We start from the raw sequence: 19,807 nt of genomic DNA on the forward strand, positions 1-19,807 counted from the left end.
TGCAGCCCAAATAAATGCTTCACAGGTAACAGAAATCTCAACATCAACTGTTCAGGGGAGACTGTGTGAATCAGGCCTTCATGGTTGAATTGCTTCAAAGAAACCACTACTAAAAGACACCAATAATGGTGTCTTTTAGAAGGCCACCATCCCGGAGTTGCCTCTTCACTGTTGACGTTGAGACTGGTGTTTTGCGGGTACTATTTAATGAAGCTGCCAGTTGGGGGATGAATACTTTTGCAAGGCACTGTATGTCACAACGATTCATCGATACGTATGCTATGATGCTGGTAAAGTTGTCTCGCGCACCTACAGTGCTGGTCATTAAAAAAAGCTAGCTAGCTCATGTATGCAAACAATGTTCTTCCCCAAAAACATAGCGAAACGACAATCTGTTTCAGTAGCTATAGTTAGCTACCTAACTATATAGCTAGGTGTCATCATCTAAAATAACCCTAATTTATAAGACAGTTCTTATTTGATTAATGGTGGTCGGACACATTATGTGAAGCTAGCCACATTAAGGATTAGCCACAATAGTGGACTTTGTGGTTAGCCTTCAAAATAATGGCATAATTCTACTATTTGTATTCATTTGCATCACTATCAATGACATACTTTTATTTTGAAGGCAAACCGCAAATTCCACTATTGTGCCTAATCCTTATTGTGGCTAGCTTCACAACACATAACCCGGTCCGGTCGAGCCTCACTAGCCAAATGAAGCTAACTCGCTGCTTATAACGTTAGCTTTGGGAAACAGGGTTAAGTAGCTGGCTAGCTATTTATTTTCATGAACTGAAGTTCAATTTCAATAGGCGAACAACAAGTGGCAACCTAGCTAATACTTACTCACAATGATTCCTAAATCATTGCTAAGAATAATGAAAATGACTGCAAGCTAAAGCTAGTTACCCCAGAAGTTGCGGTCGAACAAATTGTTTTATTACCAACGCGGTATTGTAAACACATTGTTCGTGGCCGGTGTTTGCAGACTTTTTTTGTACAGCTTTGACAGTGCTACTGTACCTTTTTTTGACACGCAAAGACCCAAACGGCGTTCATAGTATGTATGTCATGAAGCTAATAGCAGTGACGCTATTACTGTGTAACTCCGGTAGGGCAACATCTGAAAAATAGCACACTTGGTAGTGTGTACCGGTGCCCGACCAGTCGGCGAAAGCCAACATCACCCACGACAGAGAACGGCTGATTGTCAAGGGCAATGAATTGAATTATCTTGGCTTTAATGGATTTCGCCTTTGAGTTGTCTCGCTGAAATTTTCTTACTCTTTCAAATGACTACTCGATCCACAAAGGAGACATTGTGGGCTAGGTTAGGGGAAATTGTACATGGCGTCATTACGTCATGTACCTACGTTATATAGGTATGCACGGCAGCTTTGACATCAGTTTTTAACATCGCCGTTAAACTAGACATCGGGCTGATACCGATGTTGGCATTTTTAGCTAATATCAGCCGATTCCGATATATCGTGCATCCCTAGTTGTAACGTTTTAAATCTGTGTTGCTGGTATGTCTTGTTCCTTCAGGTCAGCTGCATTGCTAAGAACATGGTGCTAGAACATTCTAGAAAAACTTACTCCACAGGTTCTTAACAATTCCAGCTCTATTCAGCCTTGTTTTGTACCAACCTTGAGGTTAAATAGCATGAAACAAATGGCCCAGTGTGCCTCTCGCATTCTAATGACCCTTCAGATAGAGACAGAGAGACCCCTCTGAAAGCATTCAGTCCTCACTATGGCCCACCACCACCAACAGACAATCATGGTGACACCACCCAAACACTGCCATGTACCCCAACATAAAAGGACAACTCCAGCAGCCTCCACATGACCCGACTCCTAATTAGGCAGGATTGTATTGTCAGTGATACAGCGGCTTGGCAGAAGCCTCTAAAACATGTGCTTGGCCTTTAGAGTCCCTGATGAGCTGTCTGAGACCAGAGCATGATGCATTCCCTTTCCATTGCACAGTGCCATTCTCTCTCCAAACAGAGTGGGGCTTTTTTGTTGTTGTCATTTAGCAGACCGTCTTATCCAGAGCGATTTATAGGAGCGAGTGCATACATTTTTCACTGGTCCCCCATGGGAATTGAACCCACAACTCTGGCATTGCAAGTGCCATGCTCTACCAACTGAGCAACACGAAACATTTTGGGACAATGTACTAATAAAACAGATCCCAAAAGATTGTTTTTGAGTGGAATTTGAAGAAAAATCATCAGGCTGCTGGGGAGATCCAGCTCAGTCTTGTGACTTCAGCATAGCACCTTCAGCAGAGAGAGAGAGAGAGAGAGAGAGAGAGAGAGAGAGACAGCAGAGAAACATTGGATCTAGTTACTGACAAAGGAAAACTGAAATGGCTTAGCACGAGTACAAATCTTCCCAGGCATACATATCTTCTCCATTTCTAGACTCGCATCCAACCACAGACCTTCCCCCTTGGCCACATTATCTAAATAGAGTGTAGAGAAAAGCAGAAACAGTCCCTTGAGAAAGCGTCTGGAAAGTGGGCAGAGTGGGAATCTGTGCAAATCGTTTTCCATATCTTTCCTAAAATCACCTCAAGACAAATACCTGCAGAGAAATCAATGAGTCATCGGGGCCAGAGAGCATCTCCATCTCAACTCCCTTCACTGTTTGCCTTTCTCATCCAGGCGTCTGCCCCAGGTGACTGACACTTTTACTAGACACATGATAAATAAAACGGGGATAACGCCTACAGCCTCTGCTAATAGGTGTTCCTGTGTGTGTGTGTGTGTGTGTGTGTGTGTGTGTGTGTGTGTGTGTGTGTGTGTGTGTGTGTGTGTGTGTGCTTGTGTGTGTTTTCACCTGTCTGCGTCACACAATCCATTCTGTATCGAACCTGATGATGCACTGATATCTTCAGGTTCGAATAATTTATTCAAAGAATAACATGCAAATGAATCTGCAGTCGTCCCAATGAGTTGGCTCTTGCTTCCTTGTGTTGACGAATACGGAGAAAGGCTGAAAATAAGGTCAGGCTAGGCACCAGTGAAGCAGTGAAAAGCACAAAGAGTGCTGAGAGAGTACATGAAAGGACTAATGCAGGGGGAGAGAGAGAACGAAAAAGAAAAAGCATTTTGTGGAGTGGGCAGAATTCAAGGCTTTGACAAGGAATAGAACTGACTCCGGAACATTCTTTGGTGATTGCAAAAAATGTGCCCATTGGCATTGAACAACAACGAGGGCCCAGAGTAGACCTTGTCTAAAGGACTTAACTCACTCTTCCCTCGGTGGTTGAAGACAAGGGCTTTCGAGGACCGAGACAGTCAGTCCTTTATCGCAGGAACACACCACTTTCTTCCATGAAGTTAGAAAGGTTTAACTTAGGCTACTTATACCTCGTTTCTAGTGGGGCAAAAGCAGCAACAGTCAAATGCAGCGAGTAGGAGATGTCACTGGGTTCTGTCAGGTTCCATATCAGTCAAACCTAAGACATATAGCTACAATATCATCCCACGATATGCCCAGCAAAAGGAGAGAGAGAGTCATCTTCAATTTCATTTCTCTCTGTGTTAGTCAAGGTTGGGAATCCACAATTATACCAATATTTTCTCTTAGTATTTTAATGATCCTATATGGGAGATGTAGCCTACCATTCTAATACGCATGTGGGAGGGAACTCAAAGTGTGGATAAACCAGTTTTAAAGGTACAGCCTTCACTGAGAATTGTAAGAGTTACCTGTATTGCATCATGGCATACCGTATTTCAACAGAGTGAATCTGGTATGTTTCGAGTGGGAGGAAATACTATGAGATGGGATGGTATTCTTAGATGTAATCATGTGCAGACAGAGGACAAGCCAACACTAGTTTGAACAAAATTGTACAAATCCCAGCTGAAGAGACCATCTAGCCAATACAAAGTTAGCTTACACTTACAAAACAAGGTAATAAAGTATTGTGTTTCCAGGCCCTTTCCCACCTGTGCATTAGACAGTCTGGAGAGAAATGGTCTCTTATTAGAACAGCAAGAAAGCCTAAGGGTGGGGTGGGGGAGCAGTATAGGGGGTGGTGGGGAGGGACAGGACGGGGTGAGAGAAGGACATTTATGGCGCAGGATAGCAGCAGGGGTCAGAGGGTTGCTGTGAGTAAAGCCAGTCAAGCTCCTAAGTCAAAAACCAGCTTCAGCTCCCAAGCTCCAGTCACGCAACCAACACCTAAGCCTGCCAAGCAAAAGGTGGGGGAAGGGGGGAAGGGAGGGAGATAGGAGGGGTGATTCTACCTACTGTTCACCTGCAACGCTGGGTGCCATAATGGTGAACCAGCCATTGCTGTTGCCAAACGGCCTGAACAGAGATAATGGAAATGTACAAGTTTTGAGCAGCCTGGCTGGCGGGAGGCCACTGCCAGGAATCAGAGAGTTTAGGGAGGCACTAGAGAGCCAGGCCACCAATGAGATCCCTCCCCTACTCCTGTAGTTTCCCTAGCCAACACACCGTGTGGTGGAACACTGTGTTGCCTTGTTGTCGTGGGAGGGCACTGCGCTGGTCCCTGAACACCGTTACCAGTAGACTGCTAGCCTCTCGCATCCCTGTACTGTTGAGCTGAGCCCTTTTCTTCTCCGTGAGTGGAATGTTTTTTTGACACGTGTGTGCGGGTAGTGGCTTGCAGTGTACCCCATCACTCACTCACCTAAACAGTTTCATACTGGGTAACATGTACACCTTCTCCGGCAGTAGCAGCCCTCAGCAACATGTTTACTACCTAACTACCAGGGTTTCCATAAGGAAAATGTGACCGGGATGATTTTAATTTACCGGCCATTTGATACATTTACCAGATCCATATGCATTGGGTGCATAACCCATTAGGGCATCCACCCACCGTGCTCAGAATGACAGAAATCACATTTTGATTATGGTAATACATCTTAACTGAACATGCAACTAATATAATGAAGCAGCCAATAAAACATAATTTTCAAACATTTGCCAAAATGTAATTTGCAGGAAAACACCATTCTAAACAGCGCACCTGGGAAAACACCATTCTAAACAGCGCACCTGGGAAAACACCATTCTAAACAGCGCACCTGGGAAAACACCATTCTAAACAGCGCACCTGGGAAAACACCATTCTAAACAGCGCACCTGGGAAAACACCATTCTAAACAGTGCACCTGGGAAAACACCATTCTAAACAGTGCACCTGGGAAAACACCATTCTAAACAGCGCACCTGGGAAAACACCATTCTAAACAGTGCACCTGGGAAAACACCATTCTAAACAGTGCACCTGGGAAAACACCATTCTAAACAGCGCACCTGGGAAAACACCATTCTAAACAGTGCACCTGGGAAAACACCATTCTAAACAGCGCACCTGGGAAAACACCATTCTAAACAGCGCACCTGGGAAAACACCATTCTAAACAGTGCACCTGGGAAAACACCATTCTAAACAGCGCAACTGATAGCGGTTCCACACGTGACAGGAAAATCTCTGTTAGAAACTTCGAAAGAGGGAGAATCTAAAGATGCAACAACTGGGATGGGTTGCTAACATGACTAGGATTGTGCCTTTGGCTTCTGGACAACAAAAGAAAGTTAATATGAAAACCAACAGAACAGGAAAGAAATGGCATGGTGGTGGGTCCAATAGGGAAGTAAATGGAAATACATTTGCCAAAATAATATAATTACACCTGCCTAAACAGAAAAAAATGTAATAATTAAAAATACTTCACCAGAAAGTACGCCTGATTTTAAAAAATAATACCCTAGCCTTGTAAAAAAAAAAATATATATATATATATATATATGGTTTGAAATGGTCCATGTGAGCAATAAGCAAGTGTCTGGTTTCTCTGTCCTGATAATGTTGAGGGAGCGCGCACGCCTGAGCACGCATTGAACTACCTGGCCTGCTGCACAGAAATGTAGGAAAGTGTTTTTTTTAACATCCATTGCGAATGACAATAAATTAAAACTATAGTTCTTCACAGTAAACTATTTGAAAAATCTTTCCTAAAACCACCCCCCTTGATAATCACCAATTCTCGTGTGAAAGAACAAAAGAAGTTATACTGTAAGCCTACTGCTGCATTGGCCAATAGGCTATGAGTTCCATGCGCTCATTTTTGTAGCCGCCAATGGATCACTGTGTATCAATATGTCCATATGGCAGAGGCTGGCGATCTAGCATTAGTTGACTTTTAACTTTTAGATTTTTATCATTTTAATTCAGACTTATAATTAACCATGCAACAACGATTTTGAGAAATGAAAACTGTTATTGAAATTGTTCCACGAAAATGCCCATTTGAAAATCATAACTGGCACGCAGAATGGTCGAAATGGTAGGATAAATTGTAAGCTTCCCCAAACTTGAAATTCACGCACCGCCTATGAAGTCTTTATAAAATAATTACCTCCACGTTTCCATGGTCGGATTTTGCCTATAGGCTACTACGAAGCAAGGTAAGCCGTGCCTCATAATAGGAAATAAAACATTCAGGTTTCAAACAATTAAGTATGTTTTCAAAATGCATACTGCCTCCAGCTCACATTGTAAAGTGGTGGGTGACACGCTGATAAGCACTTGAATGGTGAATGGAAGGCGCACTTCAATTACCAATTGAGAAATAAAAATAGTAGCTATTTTTAATGGTGCAACAAAACTGTTTAACACGCAATTGTGTTTAGAATTGTTGCGCAATGAATGGGCTTATAAAAGCATGTATTACTCCAGCAGCAACCAGCTGAGGAGCTGCAGGAGAAATCCTGCTCAAAATAGGCTCCGTGTGCTGTGCGTGTGTGATAGTGGTGTTGGATAAATAAGATACATGATGACTAACGAAAATACACAAAGGCCAATTGAATTCCCCCAAATTATGCTAATTAACATATTAGACCTATAAGCATGATGGCCAAACGTATTTCCATCGCCTTGTATTTCCATCAATAAATAACTGGGTTTTGGCCTATAAAAAAAATGAAAAGCTGATTTATTTATCAGCTTTTCATTTGTTGCCGGGGAAAATGACCGAGAGAAGAAAAATGTTTTTCTCCCAGTCATTTTCGCCGGCGACAGTTTAATTTATCGGCTTTTGATTTATTTATTTTTACAGACAAAACCCAGCAATTGTCGGCTAACGGAAACAACCCTGCTACCTACATACCTGCTGCCGTCAGGTCCTCAGGCCCCGCACCGGCACCACAACACAGGTGATGTATTGAAAGTGTGTGCCAGGCGTCCATGAAAAGGTCACCATCATAGTGAAAGTGTTATACTCATAACTCCGAGGTTAAGCTAACAGTCAGACCATGATGATAGTGATGGCCTGCACTCATAACATTACAAGGGTCAGATCAATTGTCTGGTCCATTTCCACAGGGCAGGTTCATGTTTACCCTTTCATAACTGGATACTAAATCACAGAGCAGTGAAAAACAGATAGGGCACTCTGGATAGTGCAGATGGGAGATCATATAGAAAGACAACCAGGCAGTAACTCTTACTCTATCTTGTGTTCAGGTTGCAGTAAGGAAAGTAGTTGTAAGGAGTCGTAATCCCCCAGAGAGCTTGATGACGATTAGACGGCATCATGACTTCACACGGTCAGGTCATCTAACCTGACATGCTGACAACACATCATGCAGATGCAGAACTGTGCCACTGCCATGGCAGCTATTTATAAACGGCACCTTCATTTGAGCAGCGGAAATACAAGGAATCGTGCTGATAAGAATAGTAATAACCTAGCCTTAAAAAAAGGCAGGATTTCTGTTCATTTCACTTACTGTCAGCCGGTCCTAGGCTCTGTATGCCTGGCTGTGTCATTGGTAGTGATTGATGCAGTTACATATCGCAATATTATTTTGGCCGATATTATAGCGATACTTTGACTCCAAGTATCGATTTGTAAGAACATTTTTTTTTTTTATGTGTGTTAGCTTGCGCTAGTCGGCTGTGCCTGCACCTGTTTTTCAACCTATAGCCTGTTCTCCATCTTTTAAATAGCGAGCCGTCATGTTTTCAGCACTTTTATTCCATGACTGACAAAAACTACTTTTGCCTTCTCTTGTCTCTGCAGCAGTCATATAGTGAGCAATAGGTTAGGAACATCAAATGGCAGTATCAAATCACAACACATTTAGAAATCGTGAGAATCGCAATACATATCGTATCGGCACCTAAGTATCGTGACAATATCATAGCGTGAGGTCCCTGGCAATTCCCTGCCCTAGTCATTAGCGATCTGTTTTTTTAAGAACAGTGCTATAGCCATGAGCTATGTTTTCAACTGCCAACAGAGGAACAGTAGATGAGAGATGTCTGACAAGGTTGTTGGGTTCTGATTGGGCATGTGATATACATAACTAATATCCAGCCTGTAAAATAAATAACAGAGTAGGCTATAGCTGCAGGTCAAGCACTACATACCGCCTGTGCATGGCCACACATTTGACATAATAACAGATTAGGCATTTACTGTCACCCGGTGAGTTCTAAACTTGTTAAACTAAAGAACGGGAAGTCAACATCCATTCCTGCTCTGAACATGAACAATACACACCACTACTTAATGAGCAGGTTACAAAATTGAGTTGAGCTGCCATCCATAACCCAGCCGGTGTTAGGAGGTAAGCCCTTGCCAGTCTGAGCTTGCCCTCCCCAGTCCCCAGTCCCAGGTGCTGAGTTACCATGGCAGGGCTGGTACACGGCGAAACCGTACAGTACTGCCCTATCAGGACCTTGGAATTTTCCTTTAACCTTTCCGTGGTTTACAATCACACCCAAGAGAGAGAGAGAGAGAGAGAGAGAGAAAGAGAGGAGCCCACATCTCAGTGATGTCGTCTCCGAACACTTTCTGACCCTGGCCATGTCCTCTGGCTACTCAAGCCACCAGGCTATTTACAGTGCACATGACTTTACTACAAATAGTGGAGGTCATTTAGTATGAGGCAGGCTTCCGCCTCAACCGGTTGGTCCGCCAACAGTGAGGGTTTATTATGAAGAAGTCATGCATTTATCACCCAGATCATCAGATGGATGGGCTTCAGGGATAAATAAATAACAAACTAATAACAACAGAATCACATGTAAGTGCTATATTGGATATTATTAACTGGGTGGTTCAAGCACCGAACGCTGATCGGCTGAAAGCTGTATGACAAAATTATATTTGTACTGCTTTAATTACGTTGGTAACAAGTTTATAATAGCAATAAGGCACCTTGGATGTTTGTGGTAAGGGCTGTATCCAGGCACTCCGCATTGCGTCATCCCTAAGAACAGCCCCTAGCCGTGGCATATTGGCCATATACCACACCCCCTCGTGCCTTATTGCTTAATTCTATTCAATTAATCTATTCATATCAACATCTAATGGTTCTCCTGACACACTCTGAATTAGTGAGCAATACTGATCAGACTGGCTATTTAAACCTCAGGGTTTAAGTATCTCAATCCATATTCCACACACACTGGTGCATACACACACTCTCCACACTTTGACAGAAGATGAGTCTGTACTCTGTTACCCTAGCTCACACTGTATTTGATCATGCAAGACCACTCCTTGGGCTGTGAAGTGTTATCTGCTAGAGAATGTGTTAATTTACCATGGCTCAGGGCTGATGAAGACTTGGACCGTTGCCCACTCAACCTGACCAGACTTTAATTTACAACTGAACCAACTGCAACTCACGAACCCTCTCGCTCTCTCATTAATCGCTGTTTTACAAACTTCTACTACAAACTGTCCAGAAAAGATGGTAGGGGAAACAGCGTCACTGTAGGGGAATCCGCCCCACAGCCGTTGTTATTATTATTGTTATTGTTTGTTGATGAAGCGGCGGTAAAGAGCATCGCCTAACATGGTAAAAAGTATATATTATTCTGTACTCTCGCGCGTATAATGAAAAAACAAACGTGTTAGCTTTTTGCAGTAACTTCTTTCTTGTTGTACTGTCGCAAACAGACGTGGCAGTTTGACCATTAACCTGTTAGGGCTAGGGGGCAGTATTTGCACGGCTGGATAAAAAAATGTACCCGATTTAATCTGGTTACTAATCCTACCCACTAACTAGAATATGCATATACTTATTATATATGGATAGAAAACACCCTAAAGTTTCTAAAACTGTTTGAATGGTGTCTGTGAGTATAACAGAACTCATTTGGCAGGCAAAATACTGAGACAGATTCTGACAGGAAGTGGATACCTGATGTGTTGTATTACCTTTAAACCTATGCCATTGAAAAACACAGGGGCTGAGGAATATTTTGGCACTTCCTATTGCTTCCACTAGATGTCACCAGCCTTTACAAAGTGTTTTGAGTCTTCTGGAGGGAGATCTGACCGAACAAGAGCCATGGAACGATGATGGCCCATTAGACACCTGGCGCGCGAGTTCATGTTGGGTACCCTCGTTCCAATACGTTTTAAAAGAGAATGCATTCCTCCACCTTGAATATTATTCATGTTCTGGTTAAAAAAGGCCCTAATGATTTATGCTATACAACGTTTGACATGTTTGAACGAACGTAAATATTTTTTTCCCCTCGTTCATGAAGTGAAGTCCGGCGGGCTTAGATCATGTGCTAACAAGACGGAGATTTTTGGACATAAATGATGAGCTTTTTTGAACAAAACTACATTCGTTATGGACCTGTGATACCTGGAAGTGACATCTGATGAAGAGAATCAAAGGTAATGGATTATTTACATAGTATTTTCGATTTTAGATCTCCCCAACATGGCGGCTAGTCTGTATCGCAACGCGTATTTTTCTGGGCGCAGTGCTCAGATTATTGCAAAGTGTGATTTCCCAGTAAGGTTATTTTTAAATCTGGCAAGTTGATTGCGTTCAAGAGATGTAAATCTATAATTCTTTAAATGACAATATAATATTTTACCAATGTTTTCTAATTTTAATTATTTAATTTGTGGTGCTGACTTGAATGCCGGTTATTGGAGGGAAACGATTTCCTGAACATCAACGCCACAGTAAAACGCTGTTTTTGGATATAAATATGAACTTGATAGAACTAAAAATGCATGCATTGTCTAACATAATGTCCTAGGAGTGTCATCTGTTGGAGATTTAAAAGGTTAGTGCATAATTTTAGCTGATTTTATGGTTTTGGTGACGCCTGTCTTTGAATTGGCACAACATTACACACAACTCTTGTAAATGTACTGTCCTAACATACTCTAAATTTATGCTTTCGCCGTAAAACCTTTTTGAAATCGTAAAACGTGGTGAGATTAAGGAGATGTTTATCTTTCAAAGGGTGTAAAATAGTTGTATGTTTGAAAAATTTGAATTTTGACATTTATTTGGATTCAAATTTGCCGCTCTTGAAATGCACCTGCTGTTGATGGAGTGCACCACGGGTGGGACGCTTGCGTCCCACCTAGCCCATAGAGGTCAAGGATTCCAGCTTTAAATCATCTAAATGATTATGAACGTTCATCTTGTGTTTTTCAGGAAAGAAATCTTCAGAAAGAATGCAGCCCATTTCATCTTAACGCAATACACCGAGTGTACAAAACATTAGGAACACCTTCCTAATATTGAGTTGCACCCCCTTTTGACCTCAGAACAGCCTCAATTCATCGGGGCATGGACAAAACAAGGTGTCGAAAGGCTGGGATGCTGGCCCAATGCTTCCAGTTGTGTTAAATTGGCTGGATGTACTTTTGGGTGGTGGACCATTCTTGATACACAAGGAAACTGTTGAGTGTGAAAAACCCAGCAGCGTTGCAGTTCTTGACCCACTCAAACCGTGCACATAGCACCTACTACCATACCCTATTCAAAGGCACTTAAATCTTTTGTCTTGGCCAATCACCCTCTGCATGGCACACATACACAATCCATGTCTCAACTGTCTCAAGGCTTAAAAATTATTCTTTGACCTGTCTCCTCCCCTTCATCTACACTGATTGAAGTGGATTAAAAGGGTGACATCAATAAGGGATCATAGCTTTCACCTGAATTCACCTGGTCAGTCTGGTCAGGTGTTCCTAATGTTTTATACACACCATAAAAACCATCAACTTCAAAAACTAACTTGCAAGCATGTTGACCCTACATTCACACAATCTGTCTCCTAATCCATCAACAATAGGCTACCTGCAGATTCATTGTTTGCCTGTGGCTGTGGTACAGTACAATGACCTGGAGGATGCTGACTACGGCCAAATGCCTGATTGCACATTTAAATGGTAAAGCAGGTGGTGGTGAATATCATCAGGGGACGGGCACACCTGGCAACCCAGTTCCAACTTCTCTTTGCATAAATCAGCCTCATCAGACAGTCTGCTGCTGTCCTGGCCTCTGTAGCAACAGTCATCTGCTTTAGTGGCCAAGAAAAGCAAACACACACTGAAGACTACAGAGTGAAGCAGCTGCCTTCTGCTCCTAAAGTTTTCAGAGTAAATTGTGCAATCCAAATGGCCCTCTATTCCCTATATAGTGCACTACTTTTGACCAGAGCCTATGGGTGTTGAATCTGCGTTTTGACCTTTCTCAGCTCTAACGTGTCATTTAGTCCCATAGGCATAATGTTAAAGCCCTTGATGTATTTCCACAAGCAAGGTACAGAATATGAAACAGCCTCATGATGGTGTTGTCAATATCATTAGAGTTGTTGTGATGAATACAAAACACTTGGATATTAATTAATTAAGGAGATAACTTCACTTTCATCTTAAAAGGCAAAACAGTATGGCTTGACTATACATAACCCATTCTTTCATAATATCATATTTCAAGACGAGTTTAAAAACCAAGGCTAATTTCAAAACGAAAATGCAAAGAGATGCGACATTTGCATGTTGGCACAGCAAAAGATGAGTCATAGGACAAGAGATGATAAAAGCACAATAAAAAGCAAAAACATGTTATCCTTATTGACTTAGAACTACACAGCCTGAATATGTAGACGACCAACTGCGTGATGTAGTCAGTGTGTGCCTCAGGAGTCCATGCAAAGGCTAACCTTTGATGCCAGTTGTGCAATCAGCCGAAGACGGATTAGTCTGCATCAATTATTGATATCTAATCACCTGTTTCATAGTTGCTGCAGCAAATTGGCTCAAATTAAGATCCTACGTCTGTACTTTTGAGCAGAGCTCATCAGGGCTACTGTCAAAGGTAGTGAGTGCACTATGAAAGGGAATAGGGTGCCATTTGGGAAGCACATAGAGGCTCAGAGCGGAGGGGAGGGGAGCGGTACAGTGATCCGTGACAGCGCATCCTCAGGCCTCCCTGAGGAGAAGCCTCAGAGCTTTAAAGCCTCAGCCGGATGATGGATCTCTGGGGCTTTGGGAGAGGAAGCAGCCATTCACATCCTCAGTGACAAACCACGCAGCCAGGCAGTGACACACGCAAAACCTCCCAGTAAAACCTCTGGGAGATTAGAATCCTTAATCCTCATTTGATTTGATCATTTTGAGTGATGAACAAATTGAAACATGAAAATATAGAAAATGTTCCAACTGGATATGGGTAATGAACATTAAAAGGTGGGTGGTATCTTTCAGAATGACCCTAATATGATAATGTGAGAGAATTTGAAAATATAGGTGAAATGCTACTCCTAGATCAACATTACGTTAACTTTAGCTCCACCAATTGGTCAAAACTGGTTGAATCAACGTTGTTTCCACGTCATTTCAACAACAACAAAAACATATATTCGATGACGTTGAATCATCGTGAAAAAACGGATTGGATTTTCAGAAACTCATCATCAAGGTTAGGAACTTCCGTCTTTTTTTCACCCAACTTTGAACCTAAATCCAATGACAAGGTGCATTTTTTTGTTGATTTCACATTGAATTCACATTAGTTCACAACTCAAACAAATGTAAATTAAAACTAGACATTGAACTGACATCTGTGCCCAGTGGGCTGTATATTATGATAATCCACTCAAATCCATTTAAAAACATAAGAGGTAAAGAAAGAAGCACCCTTATCAGTGATAAGAATCATCTCTGTAACAGTTTCATTGATAGATTTTCCAGATTAGCACCATTTAAAATAGGGCTAAAAGATACAGTAATGTCACAGTGAACATCCAGACACATAAGCCACTGTCTGACACTCCTCTTCAAAGTGTCCTGTGGATCGTGCCCAGTTTAAATCAGCATCAAACCCCCCCTGAGCAAAACAAAGGGCAGTCTTATCCATCATCTTCAGTCAATCAGTACACAGCATAGCCAAAGCTAATTTCATTTATTCCATCTGAGAGACAGGGAGGTGTACAGTAGGAAGTCCTCATTTCATAGAAATAGCCTAACGCATTTGCTCTAGTTATAGAATAGGTCTCCACTTTAGGGCTGACAGGTGACTCAGCCCATATCACGGAAGCTGAACACATAACACTGCAGTATTCCATCACGACAGGACAGCTCTGTGTCTGTGTAATAATACACAGCATTTCATTGCAGAGAGAGAGACTGCTGAGCAAAGTGAGGACTCTGCCTGGTGCAGTGGGCTATATTTTTTTCTCTGTCTGACTAAATCTGGGAACATAAGACTCCGTTTCTAAGCTGATATGACCATAATACATTTGACGACTGAGCCAGGAGTCCTTTTGGACAACAACTCTCTCAGCAACCAGAATCAAATGAACCACTGACTGGCAGCCGGTGAAACCACATTCTGTATGATGTAGGCTATGATGAAACAAACTACACAAATCAATTTGATATGTATGTAACTCATTAATATTAGGGAAAGAACATAACTGGGCTACATAATAGCACAGGCTTTTAAATATTTATATCAAAATGGATAATTACATTTGATGAAGCATCTCAAAATAATGCAATACTTCTAAAAAGTTGGCCCAATAAAAATGGATTGAGATGGATCTGCAAATACTAAAGGACATAAGATCCAGCATGATCAATTTCTAAAACTAGAACTTTGAGGTTCAGGCAGGGTTGTGTGTAAGTAGGACTGATCTTTAGATCCTCTTGACTGGACAAGACTTGAGTAGACCAGCTGAAGTGGGAAGGCGGTAATTACCAGTTGTAAAGTCGTAAAACCAGCTGGATGCATTCACGTGCTTTGAACTTGTTGAGTAAGGCTGATTGGCTAATGGCCAACAAGCTGCTTCCACCATAAACTAAAAGTACAGCTAACATGCTTGTAAACAAATTATATTGTTTAAAAAAAAACATATTAATAGATTGCTTCTAATAAATAATGTTTTGTTGTTCCATTTAACTGCAGAAAATGATGTTATCGAGGTCATTTCCTCAGTAGGTGACGGCAGAGGTCATCATGTGGGACCTCACTGATGATAAACGAGTTTCCCACTTATTAGCAGTTGGAGGGGCGTTCAAGATATTTTCCCCAGTCGTATGTGGTAAATACCACATTCCCACATGGTTGTGAACGCAGCATTAGTCGTGATCTAGGCTGCTTAGAAGCAGCAGCAGTGGCGGCAGTAGCAGTCACATGATGCAACCAAAAGAAGGGAGTGTAGCTGTCGCTCATGCACGTCACTGGAACCGCCTCCGTACTACTACGCATAACTGCAGAAAGCACATGACTGCAGCAACTACGTGTTCTATAATTCTGGTCACGAGAATCGAGTACTATTACAATGACCATATAGCACTGTCAACCCAACAACCCGACTAAATGAACATGCAACAGTATGTAACACAGCAACGAATCTAATTATACAATGCTAATATCACTAATGCGATCAGACCCTGAATGTTTCACCCTAATTATTTTGTTACACTAGACCAGACACTTTTGGGAACTACCGGTAACAAGGTTTTGTAACAATAGCTCGGTGCTTACGCAAACGATTAGCTACGAATACATAATCGCATTAATTTTTCACAGATGGGCGCAATATTACGCATTTCTCAATCTCATCGTCATTCTTGCAGCACCTGAAACTCCAAGGACGTCGACTATCATTATCGTTGCATTGAAGTTGCTAAACTTTGAACCGTGAGAGGCGCACTATACAGAAACAGCAGCGACCGGTCTAGTTGAAATGTCTTTCGTTTTTAGATGGGCTGGTGATGGTAAAACAGTAGGCTAGTCAACACACGCAAATTGCATTATTTTGCAATAACAGAAACATGAATCAAAACATAACCTTGCTTCGTCCCGTAACGACCCATTGTTTATAGATTGTTTGCTATTAACGTAGATAGGATGGAAAAAATTACATTCTAGTAATAGAACCAACATAAGAAATGCATCAATATTTCTAGATAACGTTAGTCAAACCTTTGTATAAAACATATTGCCAACATATCCGTATTTTACAGTTATTTCAATATCAAATGTTTAAAGAGCCACAAGTCACATTCATGCCATTAGTACTAACGTTAGCTACTTGCTGATGTCTCTGATTTGGCACGACTGACGTTAGTAAAACAATTGTAAGAAGGAGTAAAAGTAGAGTAAATGTTTTAAAAGCAACATATAAATTATTATATCGCTGTTAAAACAAAATAATTTTGCATAAACCCAACTATTAAACTAAATGTTTTATGACTTCCTATCACCACGTTGTATGCGCTAATGACATTTCCTTAAAACTCCACGTGAAGCCCAGACGTCAAGGTTTGAAGACGCCGGTTAGCTATAGAGAGCGGAGATGCTTACAGCCAGAGCACACATGAAGATGAAATTACGCATGCTTCTGCGAATAACATGCAAACATGAACCCCCGGCCATGTAGTCCTGACCCTGCACATATAGAATATGAGCATCCCTTACCTGGCTCCCGGAGTTTTCTGTCAGGTAATTGAAGACAAAGGAAGAGAGCTCCTCATCTAACAGTGAAGCGCAGTCCGCCATCTTCTAGAGAATGAGAGCGGAGAAGTCAGAGAGCGGAGTATACAGGCAAAGACTGTAGTACAGTGTGATACAGGTCTGTTCACATGCAGTTGCGGTTAGCCGCCGGTTGAGGGCGTTGTCATAGACTGCTTAGACTGAATACAAATATACTATTACATAGCCTAGTAAGTAATGATGTCATAACACTGTTTGAATAAGCAAATTAGATACATTTACCTACGAAAGGTGCACATCAATCGATGTGTATTGTCCTTGACTTATTAAGTAATGCTTGGAAAAACAACACGGATATGAGCAAAATATATATTTTTTGCCAGGCTGGAATGGACTCAAAATGCGTATGGTGACTACGATGATGACTCATTTACAAGTCAAACACGCAACGCAACTAATCTGTTCACACAACAAGCCTAACAACTTAAAGTGCTGCATATCTATAACTCATATTTGAACATACTTTTCCATTTTGTTCTATTTTGACACACTCCTGTAATCCATAAATTGCACAGAATTCGGGGCATTTGCCACCACTCCAAACACCACTTTTCTAACACCCATGTTGAGGTCTGTTGCCTGGTTAGGTTTGGCAACCCAAAATCAAAATAGAATAAATGGACATTTGTCATTCCTTGCTATTAGGCCTACAATATTCCTATTGACGGCAGGTAAGGATATATGGTTTGCTCATTGGGCCCACCTTTGCCCCTCCTGATTGCATATCAGTTGGATCATGTTTCAGGGACAAGTGTAAGCTATGGTTTCCCCATCTACTCCCCAAAGCCCCACTTCATTTATTTACCATTCACAACTCAACACAGGCAGCTAGTGATGCTTATTGTTGGCTTAGCTATCTTATGAAGGTTATGAATTGTACAATTGCCCTAGCAAGGTTTGCACCTGATTAGCTAACTAATTGGTTTGCTTACCATGCACAAAAACACACACACACACACACACACACACAGTCCTTTATGCTTTTGTATGCAGCTGATGCCAGCATGTCACACCACTGGACAGTAGTGCTTTGAACATGACAAGGCCAGGGACAATGGCTGTTACATCTTCACTCTGTTATGCCACTGTCTAAGAAATCATATATCGGTACTCTCATTCCTATTTTTAGATCCCTTAACCCTTTCTATGACATGTCTTCATCATGTTGTGTTGGACATTTTGTTTAAATAAATTAATCTAAGGATGTTCCAAAAAGAACCCACATAGGCTGGCATTAATGTTCGCCTGTAATCTTCCTGTAATCTTGGCCAAGTCTTCCAGCAATACAGATGAATGTGGGCCAAGCATGTTGCCCAGTATATCAAAGAAGCATAATGCATTTGTCATTTCATTAGAATTTGATTTGTTCTAATATGCTCTTTTTGATGTACAGTATGATTGATGCTCTGTATGTACATTTTAGGTTCTTGAGCTGAATGGCTGGTGGTTGGTTGTGTGTCTTGAACTCGAAGTTGAATGTATCCCTGTGCTGACCTAATAGAAGTCCTTGGGAAATAAATAATCAGCTCTTGGATCTGATTTTCAAGGCAAATAATTAATTGAAATATGTCTTTAGAATGTAATTTCTTGGTTGGTCAATTCCTTAATTCCTAGCCCTTGATCCTAACTGATAAGTAATTCACAAAGACTACACCTCAATGGAGACAATATCACTCAGATTCGGATGATATCTAAGGAAGTATCAGGATTTTGCTCGCCTGTGGTAGAGTATCTCATGATAAGCTGTAGACCAACCTAGAGAGATTTCATCTGTATTTTCGTAGCTGTCTACATACCACAACAGACTGAAGCTGGCACTAAAACCGCACTCAATGAGCTGTATTCCTACAATAAGCAAACAGGAAAACGCTCATCCAGAGGCGTCGTTCCTAGTGGCCGGGGACTTTAATGCAAGGAAACTTAAATCAGGTTTACCTAATTTCTATCAGCATGTTAAATGTGCAACCAGAGGGAGAAAAAACTCTAGACCACCTTTACTCCACACACAAAGACACGTACAAAGCTCTCCATTTGGCAAATCTGACCATGACTCTATCCTCCTGATTCCTGCTTACAAGCAAAAATTAAAGCAGGAAGCACCAGTGACTCGGTCTATAAAAAAGTTGTCAGATGAAGCAGATGCTAAACTACAGGACTGTTTTGCTAGCACACACTGGAATATGTTCTGGGATTCTTCCGATGGCATTGAGTAGTACACCACATCAGTCACTGGCTTTATCAATAAGTGCATCGGGGACGTCGTCCCCACAGTGACTATGTACATACCCAAACCAGAAGCCATGGATTACAGGCAACATTCGCACTGAACTAAAGGGTAGAGCTGCCGCTTTCAAGGAGCGGGACTCTAACCCGGAAGCTTATATGAAATCCCGCTATGCCCTCCGACGAACCATCAAACGGGCAAAGGGTCAATGCAGGACTTATGATTGATTCGTACTACAATGGCTCCGACGCTCGTCGGATGTGGCAAGGCTTGCAAACTATTACAGACTACAAAGGGAAGAACAGCGGAGAGCTGCCCAGTGACACGAGCCTACCAGACGAGCTAAATTACTTCTATGCTCGCTTCAAGGCACGTATCACTGAAACATGCATGAGAGCATCAGCTGTTCTGGCTGACTGTGTGATCACGCTCTCCGCAGCCGATGTGAGTAAGACCTTTAAACAGGTCAACATTCACAAGGCCGCTGGGGCAGACGGATTACCAGAACGTGTACTTCGAGCATGTGCTGACCAACTGGCAAGTGTCTTCACTGACATTTTCAACCTCTCCCTGTGTGAGTCTGTAATACCAACATGTTTCAAGCAGACCACCATAGTCCCTGTGCCCAAGAACACTAAGGTAACCTGCCTAAATGACTACCAACCTGTACCACTCACATCTGTAGCCATGAAATGCTTTGAAAGGCTGGTCATGGCTTACATCAACACCATTATCCCA

The 19,807-nt window shown here is 41.9% G+C and overlaps 1 protein-coding gene across 1 annotated transcript in view; it reads right to left on the bottom strand.

The window, feature by feature from the left end:
• Positions 1–16,926, bottom strand: part of LOC100136477 (peroxisome proliferator-activated receptor gamma coactivator 1-beta) — a 60,603-nt gene extending 43,677 nt beyond the window's left edge. Inside the window, exon 1 of the mRNA XM_014200071.2 lies at positions 16,771–16,926. Within this exon, the coding sequence (XP_014055546.1) occupies positions 16,771–16,851 (81 nt within the window). The 5' untranslated portion in view covers positions 16,852–16,926. The remainder of the gene's footprint in view (positions 1–16,770) is intronic.
• Positions 16,927–19,807: the final 2,881 nt, after the last annotated feature.

The sequence above is a fragment of the Salmo salar genome, chromosome ssa05 (genome assembly GCF_905237065.1).
Source record: "Salmo salar chromosome ssa05, Ssal_v3.1, whole genome shotgun sequence".
Classification (NCBI taxonomy): Eukaryota; Metazoa; Chordata; class Actinopteri; order Salmoniformes; family Salmonidae; genus Salmo; species Salmo salar.